The sequence below is a fragment of the Gallus gallus genome, chromosome 13, assembly GCF_016699485.2.
Source record: "Gallus gallus isolate bGalGal1 chromosome 13, bGalGal1.mat.broiler.GRCg7b, whole genome shotgun sequence".
Classification (NCBI taxonomy): Eukaryota; Metazoa; Chordata; class Aves; order Galliformes; family Phasianidae; genus Gallus; species Gallus gallus.
This window is the reverse complement of record NC_052544.1, coordinates 1,402,930-1,430,274: the sequence shown is the minus strand read 5'-3', so window position 1 is coordinate 1,430,274 and position 27,345 is coordinate 1,402,930. Positions and strand designations below refer to the sequence as shown.

Genomic DNA, 27,345 nt, shown 5'->3' with positions numbered 1-27,345 from the left:
AGCTAGCGGCACACGAAGACATAACACATTACTAAAATGAAAATAAATACAACACTATTTTTGTTGCCTTTTCCAATTCAACATATGTACATGGACATAAGGGCAGGAAATGCTGTCATCAGTCCAGCAGCACGTGGAAACATTCAAAGAGAAATGAGGCTGACAAACTCCAGAGGGAATAATGGTCTTCTCTATGGAAACTGAAATTCTATTCCACTACACCTGGAATCCAATCGGTTCTTAAGCTGCAAGTAGGGCCCTAAATTCTTCCCATAAATTGCACAATGGAAGATTTCATTTTAGGAAAAAATCACCACTTCTCAGAAAGATTCCAACTCTCCCGCTCATCTCCAAAGACTATGAAACTTTAAATAAAAAAGAGTTAATACGGGAACTTTTTCAAATTATTAAAAAAAAAATCAACAAAACAAACAAACAAAAAAACCCACCATAGAATCATGCAATTGCTTGGGGTAGAAAAGACCTTCAAGATTGTCAAGCCCAACCTCAAAGTAACCAGACTACCCTAACTCTAACAACTCAAACCATGACGGATTCAGTCTCAGTTTTGTCAAACAAAACAGTCTGTCCTCATGTGCTTGTTGAGACTTGCTCAAGGAAGGTCAGGAGTTTCTGCAACACAGCCGTATTGTTTCCAAATGCATACGCTCTGTTCAGAAAATGGGAAACGTGGATCACAGCCACCCTGGGAACAAAGCCCTATGAACAGAATTACAGCTATTAAGAAACTCTCCATCACAACATTACAACTAGATACAAGAGAGGTTTCACTCAAAATTCATAAGCCATTAGAGATAGGCGTTATCATCCAATAGAGAGACAAATTTTGTCATCAGAGGATTATCATTACAAAGTAAGATGTTGGATCTGGGATAAAATGGTGCGTACGTACTACAGGTCTTGACAGCAACAATGAAATCAAACCATCGCCCACACAACAACAAAGCTGACCCAACTGCTATTCAAATTCAAATCCAGTCACTCACCATCCTTGTTGCATTCACAACCTTTACTTGCACCATGGATATATCCAACTTTAAGAAACATTTTGGCTCCTAGGAAGAGCATGTCATTCAGTGTCAGTTCAGGGAAACTTAAGCTTATCCAAGTCCTCTTCCTGACTATTCCTGACTGCTATACACATACAAGAAAAAAAAAAAAAAAAAAAAAAAAGGGGGCAAAATTGACAAGTGAAAATATTACCTACCACTCTTCAGATGTTGTTCTACAATTTTGGCAAATGCTATTCAACATGAAGTTAGAGTGATGGACCCACAAAGAGACTCTTACCAATACCAATCACGCACCAGCAAACTCTGCTCCATTCCTGTGTGGTCACAGGTGAAACAATCCTCTTTCCTCCAGAACCTCTTCAGGAAGAATATCCCCACGCCATTCCCAAATAATACTCCTATGATTGTTTTCAATATGTTTTCATAACAAACAGCTTGGAACGGTAGCCCAGCCCATTTCTCTACCATGTGTACCAAGACCATGTCAGGGGTGGATACAAGGACATTTTTTCCCTCAACATATCATCATGCAGATAAGATGTAAGGAGTTTAAATGTTTAATAGAAATTATATATAGGGACAATAATGTTCTGCTTCAAGACCATCTCACCCAACATATCTAGCACATGTGCTACTGGGAAGTTATCCAACCCTGCCAACAATGCAAAGTATAACACGGCAGTCAAAGCCAACTCATGGTTGAAAGCACACAGAAATAAAGAAACCAGAAGTTGAAGCCTCTCCTCGTGAGACTATTTTGGAAGTTTACACTTCTGAGATCTTCTACTTCCTTATTTCCACACAGAAAAAAATCTTGTCTACAGCTGACTGAGACCGTGTCAAAGGAAGGAAGGATTTCCTGTAATACAACACTTGCATTTCCCAATGTAAAAGCATTGGCCAGAAATGGAAAACACGAACCACAACCACCCTGGAAGTATAGGCCTGAACACATGAAGATCACAGTGAAGGAAATGTACATCACAGGGATATAGGAAACTAGAGAGGCATAAATGGATAAATAAACACTGCCATTATACACCATTCTAGCTATAAAGAACTGTCCCACAAACAATCTGGAAGAAATCTTCATTTCAAAGAGAATATTGCTGCCTCTAATGACAGGGAAATGAGGATTGTAATGTAAACAACACAGACCTTTGCACCAGGTATGAAATCAAACCATACCCATCTTCGTATCACTCTAAATACCTTTTTCCTATGCTCAGCACCAGTCTCTCACTCTCCTTTCCCAACATTCACAGACTTTACTGTCATGATTAAACATAAGAGCACTTGGCACTAACTTGATCATGAACAGCAACATTTCACTCAGTGATATTTTACAGAAGCCTAAGTATAGAAAGTTCTTCCTACTGACAGCTTTAACAATTCAAGGCAGGTGTGGAAACTGATCCCCGGCTGGACGTTTATCTATGGCATTCCAGTTCTCAATAGGTTATCAACCACCCTGAGATCAGTCTTTAGAAATTGAAAAGAAACAAGGCAAAAACATTTAATGTACCAAAGTGACGAACAGCATTGTCACTGCAGAGACATCACTCTTGCATCTCCCCAAACATTATGAAACTAGACATTAAAGTGATAAAATCCTAACATGGCAGATGCCACAGAAAGTGTTAGAAAAATACGCCCAGATCTACTGATAGGAGGTCATCAGGATGTGGATAAAAGACTGCGAATCACCAAAATAATCCCCTATATCCCTCACAAGCCATTCACACATAGCATTCCAAAGCATTAGGTAAACACTACGAACTGTGAAGATTGCGATTGATTGTGATAACAGGCGAATAGGTATCGCCAAGGGATGATTTGATCGTTCGATTCATCAAAGACATTGATCAAACCCACTGCTATCAATGGGAAGCGCATGTAGATACAGAATTCCAAATAATAAAAAGGCACTCTACACAGGGAAAGCGAAACACTGGCTAGGCACATTGAGGATGTCAGGATCAAAACTCAGTGCAAACTGGGGAAGTCAGAAGTAAAGGCGTGTTGAATTTAGTAATAGAAGTACTGCCGGCAAAAGAAGAAAGGAGCGGGAAGAGGAAACATAATATTGTGAAATGTCAAATTTTAACAGACAGGCAAAGATCCTCTGACCAGTTTCAAGTCACACAAACACCACTTGCTGGCAAGATTAAGGAAAAATAGAAAAGCAGCAGACAAATACATCCAGTAATTAAAAATCCCAAACGAGGTAGAAACGAGGTAGAACAAGAACACCTACTATCTATAGAGGTACAATAAAAGCAAGATGAACTATTTCATGTCTGCCCTGATTCTACACAGATATCATTCTTTCTGCCAGACAACGATTAGGACATAAGAACAGAAACACAAGAACTCCAATGGCAATGCTGCTAACAAAATCCTACTGCTACCTCAGATGGGAAAGGAAAGGTGGCTTCTATCCAGCTGCGTAGTATCAATGCCGTAAGTACAGTGTCCTACTGCTTAAATTTCACACTCAGACAAACTGACAACTCGATGACCAAGCGTGAGATTTGGAAAACCATTTTCAACTAACCAAATCCGTGAACTGACAATTCTTATTGCCCTTATTGCCATCCAAAGAGTGAGTCAAATCACTGCTACGGGTGGGGGAAGAGAAGGATGAGGAATGAGTTGTAAAGGAGGAAAGGATAAGCAGAGTAATTTGGACTAGGACAAACAGAAAAGGCAACGTAACAGTGAAACCACACTCCAACATGTCAACCACCAGATGTCAATCTTCTTTCACCAGGAAGACTAAACAGCAAAAACCTGAAGTCTGGATCACGAAAAACAGTTGCAGCTGCCATAGCTTGCGTTTGTGCAGACGTCATGCCACACAGATCCGTCTTAGATAGGTCAAAGAACGAGTTCAACTAACGAGTTATTTAAGATAAGGAATCTATTACGGATATAGCTTCATCTGACGACTGAGTCGCGTGCCTTCGGGTATAGCTGAGAGAGGAGGACACGGCACGAACTGAAAGGAGGCAGTGAAAGTGCTAACACTTCACACGTCCCGGAAAGGCTATCTCTACACGCCTCCGGATAGTGAACTGTCACTAACGTTGCCCAACAGAGAGAGCGACAACAATCCGCAGAAGAGGGCCGTTAACGCCGAACATCAGAGAGAATTAGGATAGAGGAGAAGAAAGAGACAGGTACTAGTAACAGATTCGCCATCAAAGGAAACCTGGAGAGCAGAAGGGAAAACGCGACACCAGGGGGAGTCAAAGACCGGAGCGAGAGGCGAGCGGGAAGGCAGGGAGTGGGGAGCCGCGGCGGTGGCAGCACTCACCGGGAGGCCGTCGGGCTCGGCGGCGCGGTGGGCGGCAGCGTCTTCCCCGCGCAGCGGCGCGGCCTCGTCGGGCGGCGGCCGGGCCGGGAGCGTGTCGCAGCAGCTGCCGCCCGCGCAGCGCAGCTGGCTCTTGCGCGAGTCGGCGGTGAGCGACACGTCGTGCGAGTAGGAGCGCAGGAAGGCGCGGACGCCGTCGATGCCCACGAAGTGCGAGGCCGGGACGCCGCGCAAGGCGGCGCCGGCCGAAGGCGGCGGCAGCAGCCGCGAGCGGCGCCAGCGGCGCAGGCGCAGCGCCAGCAGCAGCAGCAGGAAGGCGAGGAAGAGGCAGGACACGGCCGCCACGGCCAGCACCAGCCAGCGCGTCAGGCTGCCGGCGGGCTCGGCCGGCGCCGCCGCGCTGCCCAGCTCCGACAGCAGCTCGGCCACGCTCTCGGCCAGCACCACCGTCAGCGTGGCCGTGGCCGACAGCGCCGGCCGCCCGCGGTCCTTCACCACCACCACCAGGCTGTGCCGGGCCGCGTCGCGGGCCAGCGGCGAGCGCGCCGTGCGCACCTCGCCGCTGTGCAGCCCCACGCGGAACAGCCCCGGCTCCGTCGCCTTGGCCAGCTCGTACGACAGCCACGCGTTCTGCCCCGCGTCCGCGTCCACCGCCACCACCTTGGCCACCAGCGCGCCGGGCTCCGCCGAGCGCGGCGCCAGCTCCACGCCCGCCCAGCTCCACGCGCCCGACGCCGAGCCCCACGCACCGACGCCCGCGCCGATCCCGGACCCGGCCCCGGCGCCGCCGGCGGGTACAGCACCTGCGGCGCGTTGTCGTTCTCGTCCGCGATCAGCAGCCGCACCGACACGTTGCTGCTGAGCGGCGGCGCGCCGCCGTCCTCCGCCCGCACCCACAGCTCCACCTCGCGCACCTCCTCGTAGTCGAACGAGCGCAGCGCGTACAGCGCGCCCGTCTCCGCCTGCACCGACACGTAGGACGACAGCGGCGCGCCCCGCAGCCGCCCCTCCCGCAGCCGGTAGCGCACGCGCGCGTTCTGCCCCCAGTCCGCGTCCCACGCGCGCACCGTCAGCACCAGCGCGCCCTCGGCGTTGTTCTCGGGCAGCCGCGCGCTGTAGCGCGCCTCCGCGAACACCGGCGCGTTGTCGTTCACGTCCAGCACCCGCAGCGCCAGCACCGCGCCGCTCCGCAGCGCCGGCGACCCGCCGTCCGCCGCCCGCACCGTCACGTTGTACTCCGACGCCCGCTCGCGGTCCAGCTCCCGCGCCGTCACCACGCTGTAGTAGTCGTCCAGCGCCCGCTCCAGCCGGAACGGGACGCCCTCGCCCAGGCTGCACCGCACCTCCCCGTTGGCGCCCGAGTCGCGGTCCTGCACGTGCAGCAGCGCCACCACCGTCCCCGGCGCCGCGTCCTCCGAGATCTCGCTCAGCGCCGACCGCACCGAAATCTCGGGCGCGTTGTCGTTCACGTCCGTCACCGAGATCGACACTGTTGCCGTATCGAATAGATCTCCTCCGTCCCGTGCCTGCACTTCTAGTTCATACGACTGTGCTTCCTCGAAGTCCAGGTACATCGCCAAGCCTGAATCGCTCCCGTTTAGCGTCAAGATGGAATAACTTCAAAGCTTTGTCAGTAATTTTATTCACTGTGTATTTCACGTCCCGTTGGTTCCGTCGTCGGGGTCGGTGGCGGTGACGCGGAGCAGCGTGGAGCCCACGGGCACGTCCTCGGGCACTCGCACCGTGTACACCGCCTGGCTGAACGCGGGCGCGTTGTCGTTGGCGTCCAGCACAGCCACGCGGATGCGCGCCGTGCCCGTCCGCGCCGGGTCGCCGCCGTCGCTCGCCCTCAGCAGCAGCTCGTGAAACGCCGCCTCCTCCCGGTCCAGCGCCTTGGCCAGCACCAGCTCGGGACGCTTCTCGCCGTCGGCTCCCGCCTGCACGGACAGCGAGAAGTGCTCGTCGCCGCTCAGCGCGTAGCTCTGCAGGGAATTCAGCACCGATGTCCCGGGTCATGAGCCTTAGGTAACGGAAATCGTGCCCCCGGGCTTGTCGATCTCACTGATTTCTCCTCCAGTCTCCAACTTTTTGAAGCTGGGTGCGTTGTCGTTAATGTCCGTGATTTCCACTTCGATTGCATAAACCTTCATCTCGCCCTCCACGATCAGCTCACAGCGCAGCACGCATTGTGGTTCTTTCTCGCACAGCTGCTCCCTGTCTATCCTCTCGGCCGTCACCAAGTGCCCGCTGCTCGCATGCAGAGCGAAATACTGCGTCCTGCCTGGGGACACCACTCGGGCGCCGCGGGCACCGAGCGCCGCCAGCTCCAGCGCCAGGTCCGTGGCCACGTCGCCCACGAACGAGCCCTTGGGCAGCTCCTCGGGCACCGAGTAGCGCAGTTGCCCCCGCGCCGCCTCCCACGCCGCCACCAACACGCAGCACAGCAGCGCCCGCTGCCTCCGGCCGCAGCGCCCTTCTCTCGCCGCGCACATCTCCCGCACGGCCCCGCCGCCACCGCAACACCGCCGACACCTCACGCTCGCCGCTTCCGGGCCACTCCGTCTCCGACTTCTTCTTCCTCTTCTCTCTCGCCGCCTTCTCCTTCGGCTGCGTCTCGGCGGCCGCTGACGACCGCTCCCGCCGCCCCTCCGCCTCGTTGCAGCACCGCTCCGCGCTCCGGGGCCGCTCTCAGCCCGTCCGGACGCCGACACAGCGAGCGATTGAGTGAGCGAGCGAGCCGGGCCGCAGCGGGCGGGGCTGCGTGCAACGCTCGGCTCCTTCCTCTCCTCCGCGGTGAACAGCGGCGCCCGCAGCCGCCGCCCAGCACTGCACGCACGGCTCCACCGAACGCTGCCGCTGCCCCTGCCGGGGGAACCTGGAAATAATGCTTTGTCTTCTTCGCTTCCTCCAGTCTTTATTCTTCAGTGGGATAACGTAATTCTTCTATTATCCTAAGTGGTTATGCTCAGACTGAAAGTGCAGAGTTCCCCTGCAGTTCGTTATTTCTAACACTGAGTAAGAAGAATCTTCATTACTTCTCTAAATTCTTCTGAGTCTTTTCAGAAGGTCTATCTGCATCGGGAACTCTGTTGACCTTTCTTTCAGTGTTTCTTGAAGGAAATGTTCCTCATCTTTCCAACACTGTTCCAGCCACGAAGTCTACAAACATTTGCCATTTCCGTAGTTTCAATGTCAGCAGCCTGGACAAAGCCATTGCCTTCTCTCCATGACACACAGGAAAGGGATGCCATGTTCCACGAACATACCCAATTACAATAGGAAATGGAATTCCCAAACCAAAACATAGATCCCTGTCATGGTTATTTAAGCATTTCATCTACTGCCTTCTTTCACACATCATTGTCCAGTCCATTTGAAAGTTGCTTCTGTTTCTGGGGACACAGTTAGCACATTCACTTGGATTCTATTTCAGAGAATGATGATAAACAGAATAGCTTTGCTTTGGATCCAGTGAGATCCCAAACAGCTCACGTGGAACAAACATGGCATTTTGTAAGGGAAAAACTCTACACTAACTGAAGGGAGGTTGTGCTGAGGAAGTCAGCCTCTTCTCCCACATCAGACGCAACAGGACTGGAGGGAATGGCCCCAGGTTGCGCCAGGAGAGAGTCAGACTGGATATTAAGAAATACTTCTTCTCTGAGAGAGCTGTCAGGAGGTGTTCATGAAACTTTTAGATGTTGTACTGAGGGAAAAGGTTTAATGGGAAATATTGGTGATAGGTAGACAGTAAGACTGGATGATCTTAGAAGTCTTTTCTGAGTGATTCTATAGTGCAGGAGCCAGGATCTGCCCTGAGACCTCTGAGATGATAGGCTTTGCGCTCCAGACCTCCAAGGCATGATGCCAACATGTAAATGGTGGGACTGAACACAAGTCCTCCTCACCAGTTTGTAGCATGGTGTCAGGTAGCCAGCATGCCACAGCTACATCAGAGGTGATGGGCATATTGAATGCTTGATGATCTTCTGCTACTACTGCTTCAAAATGCACAGAAGTGCATGACTCTGTTCTTCAAAAACTTTTTCCTGCAAGCCGGTAGTTATCTACATGATAACTCGCTACTAGATGTAAAGAAACAAACTTCCAGCTGTCCCATCTGGGGAACTCTGTTGCAGGGTATAGTTGCATCTGCTTTAAGAAGGCATCTCCCAAAGTACCTGGAAGACACTGACAGTTCAAGGTGCATCTTCATTTGCTTGTAAGCAAGTCTCTTCTTGGAGGGGACAAAACAATTATTTCTCCCTCAAGGTCATCACGATCATAGAGGTAGCAATCTGTTCTTGGGCTTTTTATCCATAACACGTACCAAGAAGAACCCTATTCTGAATTATAACTTGAAATACTTCCGTGTATTATCTCACATTTGCAGAAGCAGCCTCTCCACCAGGTACTCCACTGATTATTCACGCAATCATTCTGTAGTTCATTTTTCCTTACCTTTCCAGCCCTGTACGATCAGCAGTGTGCTGCATTCACTTGTGGCTTCTGTTGTTCTTTCAGTGTCAACAGCCCTTCCCCTGTATCCATAACACATCATAAAGGGACCCTCCCATGCACATTCTCAAGCACATCCAAAAGAAGAGTTCTCAATCCAAGTAGTTCTCCCTCGTTGCACTAGACGAGGAGCCAGGAGCTGAGATGGCAGACTCTCTGCCTTCAGACCTCCAAGAAATGAGAACAACCCACAGGAGGTGGCCACGAGCATTGCAGACAAGTCTCTGCTGCTTCCTCGTGTTGCTAGCCATGGGGGTGTGCGCTAGTGCCACGGGGCTTTGACATGTTGTGGATGTGTGCAAGGCTGGATGACCTTTAGCTACCTCTTGATTGCAACAGTGGGTAGATTCTGCACCCATCAATTCTGTCTAGTATGTTAGTATGCTTGGAGAGAGGAACAGCTGAAAACTCTGGCCTTGCTTTCAGTTCACTTCAATTTCTAACAAGATACCTACTCATACACTGGAAGAAAACAACGTGGCACTTGGTATGAAGGCAACCTTGTCCCACCGGAGACAAGCATCCAGGTGTACGTGCAGGTGTAATATGAAAGTACTGTATGGGATCTTGTATGCCCCTAGGTCAGTGGTTTCAAGGAACATCTTCCCCCACAAAACTTCCTTTCTTCCTTGCCTTAACACCACAGAATTCAGTACCGCCAGCTGCATTCTACCACTTCCAATTCTCAGGCCAACTCAACATATACGGTTTTCGCCTAATCCTTGATACTTGGGAAACCAACGCTGCCTCTAAGGACAAAGAAACCAAGATCACAGCAGAAATACACGCAGGCAGTGGCACCAGATGTGAAAGGAAATCCAGACAAGAAGGTTTGCTCCCAAGAGGCCAGAAAGAGCCTCCTCAGCCCAACAATTTTCCAAACTCTGAGCCATGCTCTCACACACTGCACTCCGAAACCTCTGACTTTTTCAGCACCGTGGACAGTATCCACATTCCTACTGTGTCTCTACCAACGGAAAGAACACTTCATTCACTGACATTGTTTTGAAAGAGAAATATAACCACGTCTCAGCCTTGACGGCTTCACGCAAGCAAATCATGGAAACCACTCCCTAAATTCTGCAGTTCTGATGGACCTTTCAATCTTGTAAGGTTTACGTCTAGAGCAGGGAAATAAAAAAGGAAGAAAGCAAAGAGTTACCCACACATATCTGCCATTCTACACCAGCTCTGACTATCAGCTAGTGGCTCATGTGAATAAGGCTCTCGAACATATAAAACATTAGTGAGCAAAGAGACAAACAAACAAACAAATAAAAAAACCCACAAAAGACCATTTATGCTGCTTTTACAAATTCAACATATGTGCATGGACATAAGGGCAGGAAATGCTGTCATCAGATAGCAGCACATGGAAGCATTCAAAGAGAAATTTGGCTGAGAAACTCCTCAAGAAGGAATAATGGGCATCCCCGTGGACACTAAAATTCAATCCCACAACACCTGGAATCCTACCAGTTTTTAAGCTGCAAATACGGCCCTGAATTCTTCCCATAAACTGCACAGTAGAGGGTTTCATTTTAGGAAAAATTCAGCGCTTCTCAGAAAGATTCCAACTCTCCTGTTCGTCTCCAAAGACTATGAAACTTTAAATGAATAAGAGTTAATACAAGGACTATTTCAAATTATTTCACTACACCATAGAAAGAGAATTGCTCAAGTTGGAGAAGACCTTCAAAATCATCAAGTCCAGCCTCAACCTAACCAGACTACTCTTGCAAACAATGCAAACCGTGAGGGATTCAGTCTCAGTGTCACACATAACATTTTGTCTTATGTGTTTGTTGGACATAATCAGGGAATGCCAGAGCTTTTGCAATACAGCCTTCTCATTTCCAAATGCATATGCCCTGTCCAGATAATCAGAAAAGGGGAACACAGCCATGCTCAGAAGAAGGCCTGTAAACAGAATCTCAACTATGAAGCAACTCTACACCACAAATTTACATCTAGATAGATGAGAGGCTTTACGTGAGATTTATAAGCCATCAGCAGATACGCATTATCATACTATATACGGAGACAAATTTTATCATCAAAGAACTACCATTACCATGCAAGACTTTGAATCTGGGAAAAAAAATGGTTCCTATATACTACAGGTGTTGGTACCAATCATGAAATCAAACCACTGTCCACACAATATCGCTGCTGACACACCCATTGTCCACATTCGAATCCAACCACTCACCATCCTTACTCTGCATTCACAACCTTTACTTGCACCATGGATACATACAACATGAAGCAGTCTGTCAGCTCCTAGCAGGAGCATGTCATTCGGTGACAGATGAAGGAAACATAAGCATATTGAAGTCCTTTTCATGGCGGCTGTAAACATTCAAGTCAGGTCATCCAGTTAACTGAGGGCTCTCTTCCACACTGCAGACTACTTTAATCTTTGACAAGAAGCAAGGCAAAACTAACAAGTGGTGAGCCCACAAAGAGACTCTTATCATACCGATTACTATCTAGTATAGGCTGCTCCATTGCCATGATGTCAAAGTTCAAACAATCCTCTTTCCTCCACAAGTTCTTCAGATGGACCATCCACAAGCCATTCCCAAATTATACTCCTGACTGTCTTTAATGTTTTCTGATAACAAACAGTTTCAAAGGACCAATAGTTCAGCCTGTTTCTCTACTAAATGTACAAAGACCATGACAGAGGCGGATACAAGGACATTTTTTCCATCTATGTAAACAGTTTAAATGTAAAGCAGAAATTATAGATAGGCTTGTTAACCTCCTGTTAGAGGACCATCACACCCAATACACCCACCACATGTGCTGTTGGGAAGTTATCCAAGCCCTGCCAAAAATACAAAGGGTTAGGTGGCAGTCAAAGCAAACTCATGGTTGGAAGCACACAGAAATAAAGAAACCAGAAGTTGAAGTATCTCCTCATGGACCTATTTTGAACATTAATGGTTCTGAGAATCTATGAGACGTTGTCTTTAATCTTCTGCTTCCTTCTTCCTCACAGAGAAAATCCTTTCTACAGCGGATTACGACTGTGTCAAAGGAAGAAAGAACATCCTGTAATACAACATTCTAATTTCCCACTGTAAAAACATTGGCCAGAAACTGAAAACATGAACCACAACCATCCAGGAAGTACAGGCCTGAACACATGAAAATCACAGTGAAGAAAATGTACCTCACAGGATACAGGAAACTAGAGATGGATAAATGGGGTTCCATACTGCCATTATATGCCATTCTAGCTCTAAAGAAAAGTTCTACAAACAATTTTGGATGAAATGTTCATTTGCAGGCAATTATAGTTGCCTCTAAAGACAGGGAAACAGGGATTGTAGTGTAAACAACACAGAGCTTTGCACCAGCCATGAACTCAAACTGTACCCTTCAAAAAACAATGCTAACCACCTATTTCCTAGTTTCCAAACAAGCCTCTCACGTTCATCTCTCAACATTCACAGACTTCATTTGCATGATCAAGTATAACAGCATTTGGCACTAACTTGATCATGAACAACACTTAATTCAGTGACATTTTACAGAAACCTAAGAATATAAAGTTCTTCCAATTGAAAGCTTAAAACATACAAGCCATGTACAAAAACAGCTCCACCACTGGAAATTTATAAATGATATTCCAGACCTGAAAGGGTTTTCAACTACACTGAGATCTGCCTTTAGAATGTGAAAAGAAACAAGGCAAAAATGTTGAATCTAACAAAGCAGTGAACAGTGGCAGCACTCACCGGGAGGCCGTCGGGCTCGGCGGCGCGGTGGGCGGCAGCGTCTTCCCCGCGCAGCGGCGCGGCCTCGTCGGGCGGCGGCCGGGCCGGGAGCGTGTCGCAGCAGCTGCCGCCCGCGCAGCGCAGCTGGCTCTTGCGCGAGTCGGCGGTGAGCGACACGTCGTGCGAGTAGGAGCGCAGGAAGGCGCGGACGCCGTCGATGCCCACGAAGTGCGAGGCCGGGACGCCGCGCAAGGCGGCGCCGGCCGAAGGCGGCGGCGGCAGCCGCGAGCGGCGCCAGCGGCGCAGGCGCAGCGCCAGCAGCAGCAGCAGGAAGGCGAGGAAGAGGCAGGACACGGCCGCCACGGCCAGCACCAGCCAGCGCGTCAGGCTGCCGGCGGGCTCGGCCGGCGCCGCCGCGCTGCCCAGCTCCGACAGCAGCTCGGCCACGCTCTCGGCCAGCACCACCGTCAGCGTGGCCGTGGCCGACAGCGCCGGCCGCCCGCGGTCCTTCACCACCACCACCAGGCTGTGCCGGGCCGCGTCGCGGGCCAGCGGCGAGCGCGCCGTGCGCACCTCGCCGCTGTGCAGCCCCACGCGGAACAGCCCCGGCTCCGTCGCCTTGGCCAGCTCGTACGACAGCCACGCGTTCTGCCCCGCGTCCGCGTCCACCGCCACCACCTTGGCCACCAGCGCGCCGGGCTCCGCCGAGCGCGGCGCCAGCTCCACGCCCGCCCAGCTCCACGCGCCCGACGCCGAGCCCCACGCACCGACGCCCGCGCCCGATCCCGGACCCGGCCCCGGCCCCGGCGCCGCCGGCGGGTACAGCACCTGCGGCGCGTTGTCGTTCTCGTCCGCGATCAGCAGCCGCACCGACACGTTGCTGCTGAGCGGCGGCGCGCCGCCGTCCTCCGCCCGCACCCACAGCTCCACCTCGCGCACCTCCTCGTAGTCGAACGAGCGCAGCGCGTACAGCGCGCCCGTCTCCGCCTGCACCGACACGTAGGACGACAGCGGCGCGCCCCGCAGCCGCCCCTCCCGCAGCCGGTAGCGCACGCGCGCGTTCTGCCCCCAGTCCGCGTCCCACGCGCGCACCGTCAGCACCAGCGCGCCCTCGGCGTTGTTCTCGGGCAGCCGCGCGCTGTAGCGCGCCTCCGCGAACACCGGCGCGTTGTCGTTCACGTCCAGCACCCGCAGCGCCAGCACCGCGCCGCTCCGCAGCGCCGGCGACCCGCCGTCCGCCGCCCGCACCGTCACGTTGTACTCCGACGCCCGCTCGCGGTCCAGCTCCCGCGCCGTCACCACGCTGTAGTAGTCGTCCAGCGCCCGCTCCAGCCGGAACGGGACGCCCTCGCCCAGGCTGCACCGCACCTCCCCGTTGGCGCCCGAGTCGCGGTCCTGCACGTGCAGCAGCGCCACCACCGTCCCCGGCGCCGCGTCCTCCGAGATCTCGCTCAGCGCCGACCGCACCGAAATCTCGGGCGCGTTGTCGTTCACGTCCGTCACCGAGATCGACACCCTCGCCGAATCGGAAAGGGCACCTCCATCCTGTGACTGAACGCGAAATTCGTAGAAGTCGACTTCCTCAAAGTCCAGGCTTCTCAGTAGCCTGATCGCTCCCGTATCTGTTTCTAACTGGAATGCCCTGGAAGCCTTCTCTGATATTTCCTCAAATGAATACTTCACGTCTCCGTTGGTTCCGTCGTCGGGGTCGGTGGCGGTGACGCGGAGCAGCGTGGAGCCCACGGGCACGTCCTCGGGCACTCGCACCGTGTACACCGCCTGGCTGAACGCGGGCGCGTTGTCGTTGGCGTCCAGCACAGCCACGCGGATGCGCGCCGTGCCCGTCCGCGCCGGGTCGCCGCCGTCGCTCGCCCTCAGCAGCAGCTCGTGAAACGCCGCCTCCTCCCGGTCCAGCGCCTTGGCCAGCACCAGCTCGGGACGCTTCTCGCCGTCGGCTCCCGCCTGCACGGACAGCGAGAAGTGCTCATCGCCGCTCAGCGCGTAGCTCTGCAGGGAATTCACACCCAAGTCTGGGTCATGTGCTCTCCTCAGAGAAAACCGTGTTCCCGGTGCTACCATCTCGTTCATTCTGAGTTCCAATTCTGTCTTTTGGAAGCTGGGTGTGTTGTCGTTGATGTCCGTGATTTCCACTTCGATTGCATAAACCTTCATGTCGTTCTCCACGATCAGCTCACAGCGCAGCACGCATTGCTGTACATTCTCGCACAGCTGCTCCCTGTCTATCCTCTCGGCCGTCACCAAGTGCCCGCTGCTCGCATGCAGAGCGAAATACTGCGTCCTGCCTTGCGACACCACTCGGGCGCCGCCGGCGCCGAACGCCGCCAGATCCAGCGCCAGGTCCTTGGCCACGTCGCCCACGAACGAGCCCTTGGGCAGCTCCTCGGACACCGAGTAGCGCAGCTGCCCCCGCGCCGCCTCCCACGCCGCCACCAACACGCAGCACAGCAGCGCCCGCTGCCTCCGGCCGCAGCGCCCTTCTCTCGCCGCGCACATCTCCCGCACGGCCCCGCCGTCACCGCAACACCGCCGACACCTCACGCTCGCCGCCTCCGCGCCTCTCCCACTTCCAATTCTTCTTCCACTTCTCTTTTTCGGCTTCTTCTCCGTCACAGCTTCCGTCTCGGCGGCCGCTGCCGGCCGCTCCCGCCGCCCTCCACCTCTCTGCAGCACCGCTCCGCACTCCGGGACCGCTCGCAGCCCGCCCGGATGCCGACACTGAGAGCGACTGAGTGAGCGATCGAGCCGGGCCGCAGCGGGCGGGGCTGCGTGCAGCGCTCGGCTCCTTCCTCTCCTCCGCGGTGAACAGCGGCGCCCGCAGCCGCCGCCCGGCACTGCACGCACGGCTCCACCGAGCGCTGCCGCTGCCTCTGCCAGGGGAACCGTCGCCACCGTACAACCGCCGCACTCTCTCAGCAATCTGGTAATATTGCCAGCATTTCGATTCCTGCAGTCATTCTCTTCTTGCACGTGACTATGTATTCCTTTCTGCTCTCCTTGGTGTTAATGATCAGAGAGATAGCACTGGGCTCGTTTGGCTGTTTTGCTCTGGCGTCTTGGATGTGTTGTTGTCGTGCATTTCTTCTCTATGTATTTCTCATGAGTCTTATCTCATTATTGCATCAGGACCGTCTCCACCACCATTGCATTCAGTCCTTCCTGAAGTACATTTTCCTTTGTATTCTCTGTACACTATTCAAAATTCTACATACACTAATGTCTTGGTCTTTTTGTTTCAACGTTGATGTCTATCATGATGATGTTTCCTGGGATCCATCCCACTCGGGAAACAGAACCTCGTGCACATCTCCAACTGCCACAGGAAGACAAGATCCCAAACCGATTATTTCTCTCTACCAAGGTGCTCCAATTAACCAGCAGCTCCCCTCAGCACTCTGAGCTGGCTGTGCACCCACACCACAGTCTTTCTTCAGAATAGGGAAGATGATGGTATTTGTCTGCATTTTGTTTCCTTAAGTCCTCCTCTTCTTGCAGTGTTAAAGTTCATGCTTTCTGTTCTTTGGAGCAGTCATAACCAGAGAGAAGACTCCTGCATGTGTGCTATTCCCAGTGCATGCAAAAATGGATTGGCAATGGTGTCCTACGTCAAGTATAATCCTCTGTAATTCCACCTGTAACTATGTACAGCAGAAGCACAATCTGTTTCATGTTTGTCACAGTTTGCCTTGAGCGAGGGCTTCCCTGCCTTTTGAAGGCACTCCTGATGAAATGGTACGTTCAGTTGTAACTTTATGTTGTTGTTTTGGTATTGATATTCTACAGAAAACCATTCCTGTCTCCATCCCACTTGGCAAACAGAACTTCCCACTCACACACTGCAGGGAGCCAAGTTCCAAAATCATATTTCCCCTTGTCAGGGTGCATTGATTAGCCAGTAGCTCTCCACATCCTACCTCAAATCCCTGCCATGGAGCACACCATTCTGGACTGTCTCCACTGGGTGGTTCCCACCATACAAAATCTATGTGACTAAGGTTTTTCACAGGTAATAAATACACTGGAGACTTTTCCAGTATCACTGGAAAATATGTCATAGGTCCAACTTATTTCTCAAGAAGAAACTCAGATTGCATGTCACATGCACTGTGTTCCCAATGGAAAACTGAACCAAGCAAGGAAATGAGAGTGCGTACAGAAGTGACTCAGAAATAATTTCTGCCGTTCCTTGACCTCTAGACAGTCTTGACTGATTGCTTTCCCTCACTATAGCTGCAGACTTGGATACTGGAACAGCTGGAGACCCCGGTCTTGCTCTCAGTTCACGAACACTTCCAACAAGTTACCAACTCACACACCAGAAGAAACCACCGTGGACTTTGGTATGAAGGCAACAGAGACTGATGTAGATATGCATGCAGCTCTACATGCAGTTGTACAATGAGGTCACCCACTTGGATCTGTTGAGGCTCTAATTTTGCATTTGCAAGGGACATCTGCCTCCACACCATTCTACTGTTCTTCCTCCCCTTCATCTTCATAAATGTCAGTTCTTCTCAATTAATCCTTTCACCTCCCAGACCTCATCCGTGACAGCAACTTTTGCAAAATACATTCGATTCGCAGACAAGCATCACTGCCTCTAAGGACCAGGATACATGTATCATAACAGAAATAGTGCATGCCTTGGCACCCAGGATGAAAGCATACCACTGCCCAACCAAAGGCATCTTAACACAACATCTACATATTCTCTAAATAGGGTTTCATCTCTATACCCCATAATCACAGATATTATCAGCACATTTGACAGTATCCATATTCATGTGGTAACTCTCTCAATTGCAAACACATTCCATTCACTGACATTTAACTGACGGGGGAATATATCAAAGATTTAGCCTTGACAGCTGAAAAAGTTCAAGGTAGGTATTGAAACCACTCCCTCGTTCCCACAAAATCAACATCTTCCAGTCTTTTCAGGTTTACAAGTACAGCACAGAAATAAAAATTGAACAGAACACAGAAGTATCCACACACCTCCAATATTCCACACCATCTATATAACACTCTTGAAATACCCAGCTAGAGGCTTCTGCGAGCAATAGATACAAAATAAAATAAATCAAAAAAAGAAACAAACAACAATAACAACAAGCCCTTTCTACACAAACAAAAGTCTAGAGTTAGATACAGTCCCCTCAAGTAGGAAAGGAAGCAGTCAAGAGAAACAAGGCAGGACAGCATCACAGTCTTCTCTGCAGGCCCCAGGTGCATCCACAGAGCATGAGGAAGTCACTGTGGAACTAAGCTGCAAGTACCACCCCAATGTCTTCCTCTGGACTACAGTGCAGATGACATATTAAGAAGCGGTTGCTAGTTTTCATCAAGTTTCTAGCTATGCAACCTGCTCATCTTGAATGAATACAAAACTTTAAACATAGAAGTGTCACCACAGGAATCTTTCCCAACTATTTCAGGAAATTTTGAGGGATTCCGTTTCAGTTTCATTAGATGGAATCCTCTGACTTTAGATGGTTGAAACCTTGCCAAAGGAGGAAAGAGATCTTGCAATACAACCATGCCATTTCCAAGTGCAAAATCCCTATCCAGAAATGGGAAACACAAACCACAGAAGCACGGGGAACAAATCCCTTAAAAAGAATCAAAGCTAAGAAGATACTCTCTGTCACATTATAGCTCAACATGGACGGGTTAACAGAGCTTCACAGAAGAAATATACTACGTTACAGGTATACATCATCACTCTATGTGCACAGTTATTTGAAAATCTGTGATCATCAGAAGACTACCATTACTATTCAAAACAATGAAAATGAGATAAAAATGTGCAGAGATGTTGAAGGCCACGACACCAACTATGAAATCAATCTGCTGTCCACACAATGCCACTGCTGACCCACCTGCTTTCCACATTCAAATCCAGCCACTCACCACCCTTGCTCTGCACTCACAGCCTTTAGGTGGTCCATGGACAAACATTGAATTTTTACCTACGTCACCCACTGGTGAGAGCATTTCATTCAGTGACATTTTAAAGAAACTTATTTAAACTAACTTTAAATTCAAGTCCTCCTGTCCTGAGGCCCAATTTAATCTTGCTAACAAACAAGGCAAAGTAGTGAAAAGTACAGAAGGGAAGAACATTGCCATCTCTCTTCAGACATCACTCTTCCATCACACCAAATATTACTCAACATGAAATTCAGGTGAGGAACCCATAAGAGCGATGCTGTCACTGCATTTGTGTGCTAGAGAAGACTTCTGCACACTTGAAGCTTTGGCATTCAAACGTTTCTCCTTGCTGCACAAGCTCTTCACCTACAGCATCCCCGAGTCACTGTCAAATACACTTTTTACCACTGTTGATACCAAACAGCATCAAAGCACCACTTACCCATGAATTTTTCCCACCGTGTCCCATCCACAGCACGGTCTTCCCTCAATAGATCATCAAGCAGAAAGGTTGTGATGAGTTTAGATGGGAAGCAGAATTTATACCTGGATAATTCATGCTCCATTTTAAGACAACCACACCCATCAAGCATAAGCCCAATGAGGAAGATATCTGAATGTGAAAAGAGCAGAGAGGTTTGGGTGTCTGTCAAAGCAAGCTCACTATTGGAAGCACACGGAAATAATGGAACCAAAAGTTTAAGCCCCTTCTCGTGGCTTTCTGGGATGTTAAAGCTTTTGCGAAATGGTATGTCACACACTTTCACCTTCTGCTTCCTTTCTCCTCAAATAGAATTTTCTATCTTCAGATGATTGAGAATTGTCTAAAGGAGGAAGGAAGGATTTCCCCCAGTACAGCATCTTCATTTCCAAATTGAAAAGCACTGTCCAGAAATTGGAAAAACATCCTTCAAGGAAAATTAAATCATGAGTACGCAAAAATGACTAAAAGAAAGACCGCATCAGAAGGTTATGGAGAGATGGGGAAGGATAAATGAGGTTACCCACAAGAATGACAAAAACTTTTAATAATGAGGAATTATTCAACATGAAGTAATTTGGTTTAAACATGTATCCTCTTTGTTTACAAGGACAGGGATACCAGGATTGTAATGTAAATGGCACAGGCCTTGGCACCTGGTAAGAAATTGAGCCATTGCCCTGCCAGAACTGCACTGATACGTATAAAAAGTACTGACATCTAAAAATAATCAAGCTATGTACGGACAGTACACCTCCAAGTCCTACAACTGTAAAAATCTGCTCTACTTTGAGGACTATCAGCCATATGGAACGCCCAGCATTAGTCCCTGAAATATGAATATCAACAACATGAAACCTAATGAAGTGAAGAAATAAGGAACTGGCTGGATGGTCAACAGCTGTGGTCAACTGCTCAATGTCCACGTGGAGACTGCTGACAACTGGCATTCCTTGGGGACTGATAATGAAAGATCCAACAGGAGCCAACAATGTGTCTCAGCAATGTGACACAGCAGTACTGTGTCCAGTTATTGGGCCCCCAACAAAAGAAGGGCAGGGAGCTGGTGGAGCAGGTCCAGAGGAGGGCCACAAAGATGATCAGAGAGATGGAATATCTCCCCTATGAGGACAGGCTGAGAGAACTGGGGCTCTTCAGTCTGGAGAAGAGAAGGCTCTGAGCAGAAACCACTGCAGCTTTCCAGTACCTGAAGGGGACCTACAGGAAAGCTGGGGAGGGACTTTTTCAAAGGGCATGTAGCGACTGGATGATGGGAAATGGCTTTAAACTGCAAGTCCGTAGGTTTAGACTAGACAGATATTAGGAAGAAATTCTTTCCTGTGAAGGTGGTGAGACACAGGAACAGCTACCCCAGAGAGGCTGTGGATGTTCCCTCCCTGGAGACATTCAAGGCCAGGCTGGATGGGGATGTGAGCAACCTGGTCTAGAAGGAGATATTGCTGTGAGGGGGTTAAAACCGAAGATATTAAAGATCCCTTCTGACCCAAACCCAAAACAGACAAGAACTGCAAACAGCCAAGCCACGAAAGGAAGCCTAGAGTAGAGAGGGGAAAACACGACACCAGGGGGAGTCGAAGACCGGAGCGAGAAGCTGAGAGGGAAGGCAGGGAGTGGGGAGCCGCGGCAGGTGGCAGCACTCACCGGGAGGCCGTCGGGCTCGGCGGCGCGGTGGGCGGCAGCGTCTTCCCCGCGCAGCGGCGCGGCCTCGTCGGGCGGCGGCCGGGCCGGGAGCGTGTCGCAGCAGCTGCCGCCCGCGCAGCGCAGCTGGCTCTTGCGCGAGTCGGCGGTGAGCGACACGTCGTGCGAGTAGGAGCGCAGGAAGGCGCGGACGCCGTCGATGCCCACGAAGTGCGAGGCCGGGACGCCGCGCAAGGCGGCGCCGGCCGAAGGCGGCGGCAGCAGCCGCGAGCGGCGCCAGCGGCGCAGGCGCAGCGCCAGCAGCAGCAGCAGGAAGGCGAGGAAGAGGCAGGACACGGCCGCCACGGCCAGCACCAGCCAGCGCGTCAGGCTGCCGGCGGGCTCGGCCGGCGCCGCCGCGCTGCCCAGCTCCGACAGCAGCTCGGCCACGCTCTCGGCCAGCACCACCGTCAGCGTGGCCGTGGCCGACAGCGCCGGCCGCCCGCGGTCCTTCACCACCACCACCAGGCTGTGCCGGGCCGCGTCGCGGGCCAGCGGCGAGCGCGCCGTGCGCACCTCGCCGCTGTGCAGCCCCACGCGGAACAGCCCCGGCTCCGTCGCCTTGGCCAGCTCGTACGACAGCCACGCGTTCTGCCCCGCGTCCGCGTCCACCGCCACCACCTTGGCCACCAGCGCGCCGGGCTCCGCCGAGCGCGGCGCCAGCTCCACGCCCGCCCAGCTCCACGCGCCCGACGCCGAGCCCCACGCACCGACGCCCGCGCTCGATCCCGGACCCGGCCCCGGCCCCGGCGCCGCCGGCGGGTACAGCACCTGCGGCGCGTTGTCGTTCTCGTCCGCGATCAGCAGCCGCACCGACACGTTGCTGCTGAGCGGCGGCGCGCCGCCGTCCTCCGCCCGCACCCACAGCTCCACCTCGCGCACCTCCTCGTAGTCGAACGAGCGCAGCGCGTACAGCGCGCCCGTCTCCGCCTGCACCGACACGTAGGACGACAGCGGCGCGCCCCGCAGCCGCCCCTCCCGCAGCCGGTAGCGCACGCGCGCGTTCTGCCCCCAGTCCGCGTCCCACGCGCGCACCGTCAGCACCAGCGCGCCCTCGGCGTTGTTCTCGGGCAGCCGCGCGCTGTAGCGCGCCTCCGCGAACACCGGCGCGTTGTCGTTCACGTCCAGCACCCGCAGCGCCAGCACCGCGCCGCTCCGCAGCGCCGGCGACCCGCCGTCCGCCGCCCGCACCGTCACGTTGTACTCCGACGCCCGCTCGCGGTCCAGCTCCCGCGCCGTCACCACGCTGTAGTAGTCGTCCAGCGCCCGCTCCAGCCGGAACGGGACGCCCTCGCCCAGGCTGCACCGCACCTCCCCGTTGGCGCCCGAGTCGCGGTCCTGCACGTGCAGCAGCGCCACCACCGTCCCCGGCGCCGCGTCCTCCGAGATCTCGCTCAGCGCCGACCGCACCGAAATCTCGGGCGCGTTGTCGTTCACGTCCGTCACCGAGATCGACACTTTCGCAATGTCGAAGACGTACCGCCGCCGTCATGTGCCTGCACCTCAAATACGTGAGTGTCTTCTTCCTCGAAGTCAAGGTTCCTCACTAGCCTGATAGCTCCGTTCTCAGGCATCAGAGAGAATATTTCAGTGGGTACCTTCAGCGAGAACCTCACATCTCCGTTGGTTCCGTCGTCGAGGTCGGTGGCGGTGACGCGGAGCAGCGTGGAGCCCACGGGCACGTCCTCGGGCACTCGCACCGTGTACACCGCCTGGCTGAACGCGGGCGCGTTGTCGTTGGCGTCCAGCACAGCCACGCGGATGCGCGCCGTGCCCGTCCGCGCCGGGTCGCCGCCGTCGCTCGCCCTCAGCAGCAGCTCGTGAAACGCCGCCTCCTCCCGGTCCAGCGCCTTGGCCAGCACCAGCTCGGGACGCTTCTCGCCATCGGCTCCCGCCTGCACGGACAGCGAGAAGTGCTCGTCGCCGCTCAGCGCGTAGCTCTGCAGGGAATTCACACCCACGTCCGGGTCGTGAGCTTTACTCAGGATAAACGTCGATGCCATGAGTGTCATCTCGCTCATTTTCAGTTCTATTTCTGCCTCTCCTGAAGCTGGGTGCGTTGTCGTTAATGTCCGTGATTTCCACTTCGATTGCATAAACCTTCATCTCGCCCTCCACGATCAGCTCACAGCGCAGCACGCATTTCTCCAGCAGCCGGCACAGCTGCTCCCTGTCTATCCTCTCGGCCGTCACCAAGTGCCCGCTGCTCGCATGCAGAGCGAAATACTGCGTCCTGCCTGGGGACACCACTCGGGCGCCGCCGGCGCCGAGCGCCGCCAGATCCAGCGCCAGGTCCTTGGCCACGTCGCCCACGAACGAGCCCTTGGGCAGCTCCTCGGGCACCGAGTAGCGCAGCTGCCCCCGCGCCGCCTCCCACGCCGCCACCAACACGCAGCACAGCAGCGCCCGCTGCCTCCGGCCGCAGCGCCCTTCTCTCGCCGCGCACATCTCCCGCACGGCCCCGCCGCCACCGCAACACCGCCGACACCTCACGCTCGCCGCTTCCGCGCCGCTCCGACTTCCACTTCTTCTTCCTCTTTTTCGGCTTCTTCTCCGTCACAGGTTCCGTCTCGGCGGCCGCTGCCGACCTCTCCCGCCGCCCCTCCGACTCGCTGCAGCACCTCTCCGCACTCCGGGACCGCTCGCAGCCCGCCCGGACGCCGACTCTGAGAGCGATTGAGTGAGCGATCGAGCCGGGCCGCAGCGGGCGGGGCTGCGTGCAGCGCTCGACTCCTTCCTCTCCTCCGCGGTGAACAGCGGCGCCCGCAGCCGCCGCCCGGCACTGCACGCACGGCTCCACCGAGCGCCGCCGCTGTCTCTGCCGGGGGGACCGCCGGCACCTCACAACCGCTACACGCTGCCCTCTCTCATCAGTTCGGTAACGTTACCGGCATTTCTTTTCTTCCACTCCTTCTAGTCTTGTTTGAGACGACGTAATATTTTGTTGAAGGTGCTCTTTACGTGGGGACGGCAGAGAGTTCCTCTTCTGTCCATTATTTCTTCCGCAGAACAAGGAGAATCTTTGTGATTTATTCCATCTCTTAACACTTCTGAGTCTTTACCTGTTTTTGCAGAAGGACTGTTTCCGTGGGGATATCTATAGATTGTCCATGCAATCGCACTCAAATGTAGTGTTCCGAAGCTTTCCATGTGTCTTTAATAATCTGAGTATTGCACACTTTCGCAATTTCTGTTACTTCCATGCCTGTTGCCTTTAGAAAAACATCACACTTTCTCCATCTCACGCAGGAAATGAATTTCATGTGCCGTGATCATAGCAGAGTTCAACAAAAAGTGGAGTTCCCAAACCAAACGATTCCTCCCTGTCATGGTGCAGAGCCAGAAGCCCTCCTCAGCCCTCCCCATAATTAGTGCGGTTGGGTTGCATTCCCGAGTAGCCAGCATGCCACAGGTAGATCAGAGGTGACGGGCATGTTCAACACTTGGTTATTTTCTACTTCCACTTGATTGAACAATGGGTAGAAGAGCATGGCTATGTTCTCCATAAGCTTTTCATTTTTACTTCCAACTCCAAGTAGTTCTGAGTGGTTTTTTGTTGTTGTTTTTCGATTTTCTTTCCCAGTAGCAGCTTCTCCACCATGAACTCCGATTATTCTTCTAGTCTTTCCACAACTCAGTGCTAGATTCACTCCCGGTTTCTGTTGTTATTTCCATGCCAGCAGACTGAAATAAACCCTTCCCATGTGTCCGTAACACACTGTGAAGGGAATGTCCCATGCACATTTACCAGTGTATCATGAAGTCAAGCTCCCAGTCCCTGCTGTTCCTCCTTTTTGGGTTAGATGAAGAGCTAGGAGATCCCCTGAGCCCTCTGAGATGGCAGGCCCTGTGCCTCCAGTCTTCCAAGAAATGAGAACAACCCAGAAGAAGTGGCCACAGGCATTGCAGACAAGTCTGTACCACTTCTCCGTATAACTAGCATGGCACAGAGCTTTGAGAGGTCATCCGTGTACGTAATAATGTTGACCTTTTGCTATTTCTTGATTACAACAATGGGTAGAAGAGCATGGCTGTGTCCTTCAGAACTTCTCCTTGCAAACCAGTAGCTCAGTCATTTCAAATACTTCTGATTCTAATTATAAAGAAACAGCAGGTCCATGGGAGGAGCACTACTGCAGTGTGTAGTTCCATTGATACGACTTTGCCTTAAAATGAGCACTTGGAAGTCAATGAAAATTCAAGCTGCATTTCCGTGTGAGGTGAATTTACATCCAGTGGTGCTGGTTGAAGGCTTGTACAGAAAAGACTGTCAGTTATGATTGTCACAACACTGGAAGAAAGGGGCTCAGTGAAATAGGCACTAACTTTGACACAGTATGAGTAATCAAAACATGGTACAGTCAAGTACACTGCTGACCCATCAATCTTCCTGATTCAAGGGAAGGCTTGATGCTCTTGTACTGCCTGTGAACTCTATGTCTATGTTGCAAGAACAGTAATCTCTAGCCTTTGGAAAACCAAGACATGTACGAGAGAGCATCAACACAAAAGTGACAGAGAAATAGTTCCTGCCACTCTTTGTTTGGACATTTGGCACCCACCAGATCCCTCTAGTATGTCTGCATGCTTGCAGTCTGGAACAGTTGAAAACCCCGGCCTTGCTTTCAGTTCACTTCAATTTCTAATGAGATTCCTACGCATACACTGGAAGAAAACACCGTGGCACTTGGTGCGAAGGAAATCTTGTCCCATTAGAGACATGCAATCAGGTGTACATGCAGGTGAAATCTTACAGCACTATATGGCACCTGGTATGGTGCTAGATCAGTGTTTTCAGGGAACATCTTTCCCCACACAACTCTTCCGCTCTTCTTTTCCTTTAACATCACAGAAGTCAGTGCCTACAGCTGCATTCAGTCTCTTTCACTTCTCAGGCCTGCTCTACATATGCAACTTTTGCCAAATGCAAGATTCTTGGCGAACCAACACTGCCTCCAAGGACAAAGAAGCTAGGATCATAGCAGAAACAGTTGCAGGTATTTGCACCAGATGTGAAAGGAAATCCAGACAAGAAGGGTTGGTTCCAAGAGGCCAGACAGAGCCTTCTGAACCCAACGATTTTCCAAACTCTAAGCCAAGCTCTCACGCACCTCTCTGAAATCTCTGACCTTTTCAGCACCATGGACAGAACCCACATTCCTGCTGATATGCCAGCCAATCGCAAGAGAACTTGATTCTCTGACATTGCTTTGAAAGAGAAATATATCCAAGTTTTATCCTTGACAGCTCTACACATTCAAAGTATGGAAACGACTCCCTCATTTCCACAATTCTAATGGACCTTCCTATCTTTTAAGGCTTACGTCGGCAGCAGAGACATAAAAAAGGAAGAGAGCAAAGAGGTACCCGCACATCTCTGCCACTCCTCACCAGCTCTGGCTCTCGTGAAATACCCAGCTAGCGGCACACAAAGACATAACACATTACTAAAATGAAAATAAATACAACACTATTTTTGTTGCCTTTTCCAATTCAACATATGTACATGGACATAAGGGCAGGAAATGCTGTCATCAGTCCAGCAGCACGTGGAAACATTCAAAGAGAAATGAGGCTGACAAACTCCAGAGGGAATAATGGTCTTCTCTATGGAAACTGAAATTCTATTCCACTACACCTGGAATCCAATCGGTTCTTAAGCTGCAAGTAGGGCCCTAAATTCTTCCCATAAATTGCACAATGGAAGATTTCATTTTAGGAAAAAATCACCACTTCTCAGAAAGATTCCAACTCTCCCGCTCATCTCCAAAGACTATGAAACTTTAAATAAAAAAGAGTTAATACGGGAACTTTTTCAAATTATTAAAAAAAAAATCAACAAAACAAACAAACAAAAAAACCCACCATAGAATCATGCAATTGCTTGGGGTAGAAAAGACCTTCAAGATTGTCAAGCCCAACCTCAAAGTAACCAGACTACCCTAACTCTAACAACTCAAACCATGACGGATTCAGTCTCAGTTTTGTCAAACAAAACAGTCTGTCCTCATGTGCTTGTTGAGACTTGCTCAAGGAAGGTCAGGAGTTTCTGCAACACAGCCGTATTGTTTCCAAATGCATACGCTCTGTTCAGAAAATGGGAAACGTGGATCACAGCCACCCTGGGAACAAAGCCCTATGAACAGAATTACAGCTATTAAGAAACTCTCCATCACAACATTACAACTAGATACAAGAGAGGTTTCACTCAAAATTCATAAGCCATTAGAGATAGGCGTTATCATCCAATAGAGAGACAAATTTTGTCATCAGAGGATTATCATTACAAAGTAAGATGTTGGATCTGGGATAAAATGGTGCGTACGTACTACAGGTCTTGACAGCAACAATGAAATCAAACCATCGCCCACACAACAACAAAGCTGACCCAACTGCTATTCAAATTCAAATCCAGTCACTCACCATCCTTGTTGCATTCACAACCTTTACTTGCACCATGGATATATCCAACTTTAAGAAACATTTTGGCTCCTAGGAAGAGCATGTCATTCAGTGTCAGTTCAGGGAAACTTAAGCTTATCCAAGTCCTCTTCCTGACTATTCCTGACTGCTATACACATACAAGAAAAAAAAAAAAAAAAAAAAAAAAGGGGCAAA

General features: G+C 51.7%; 2 protein-coding genes and 2 pseudogenes across 2 annotated transcripts; all 4 read right to left on the bottom strand.

The window, feature by feature from the left end:
- LOC100858937 overlaps positions 1-27,345 on the bottom strand; it is a 109,110-nt pseudogene that overhangs the window by 72,495 nt on the left and 9,270 nt on the right.
- On the bottom strand, positions 38-7,056 carry LOC100857975 (protocadherin gamma-A8-like). Its single transcript, XM_046900532.1, is given in 4 exon segments — positions 38-5,114; positions 5,117-5,946; positions 5,948-6,014; positions 6,017-7,056. Coding segments are annotated over 4 exon segments (2,658 nt in total). The 5' UTR covers positions 6,843-7,056; the 3' UTR covers positions 38-4,179.
- LOC121106720 (protocadherin gamma-A5-like) lies at positions 10,415-15,331 on the bottom strand. The gene has a single exon (XM_040647070.2). The coding sequence runs from the start codon at positions 15,108-15,110 to the stop codon at positions 12,549-12,551; it is 2,562 nt and encodes an 853-aa protein (XP_040503004.1). The 5' UTR covers positions 15,111-15,331; the 3' UTR covers positions 10,415-12,548.
- Positions 18,446-23,436, bottom strand: LOC107054485 (annotated as a pseudogene).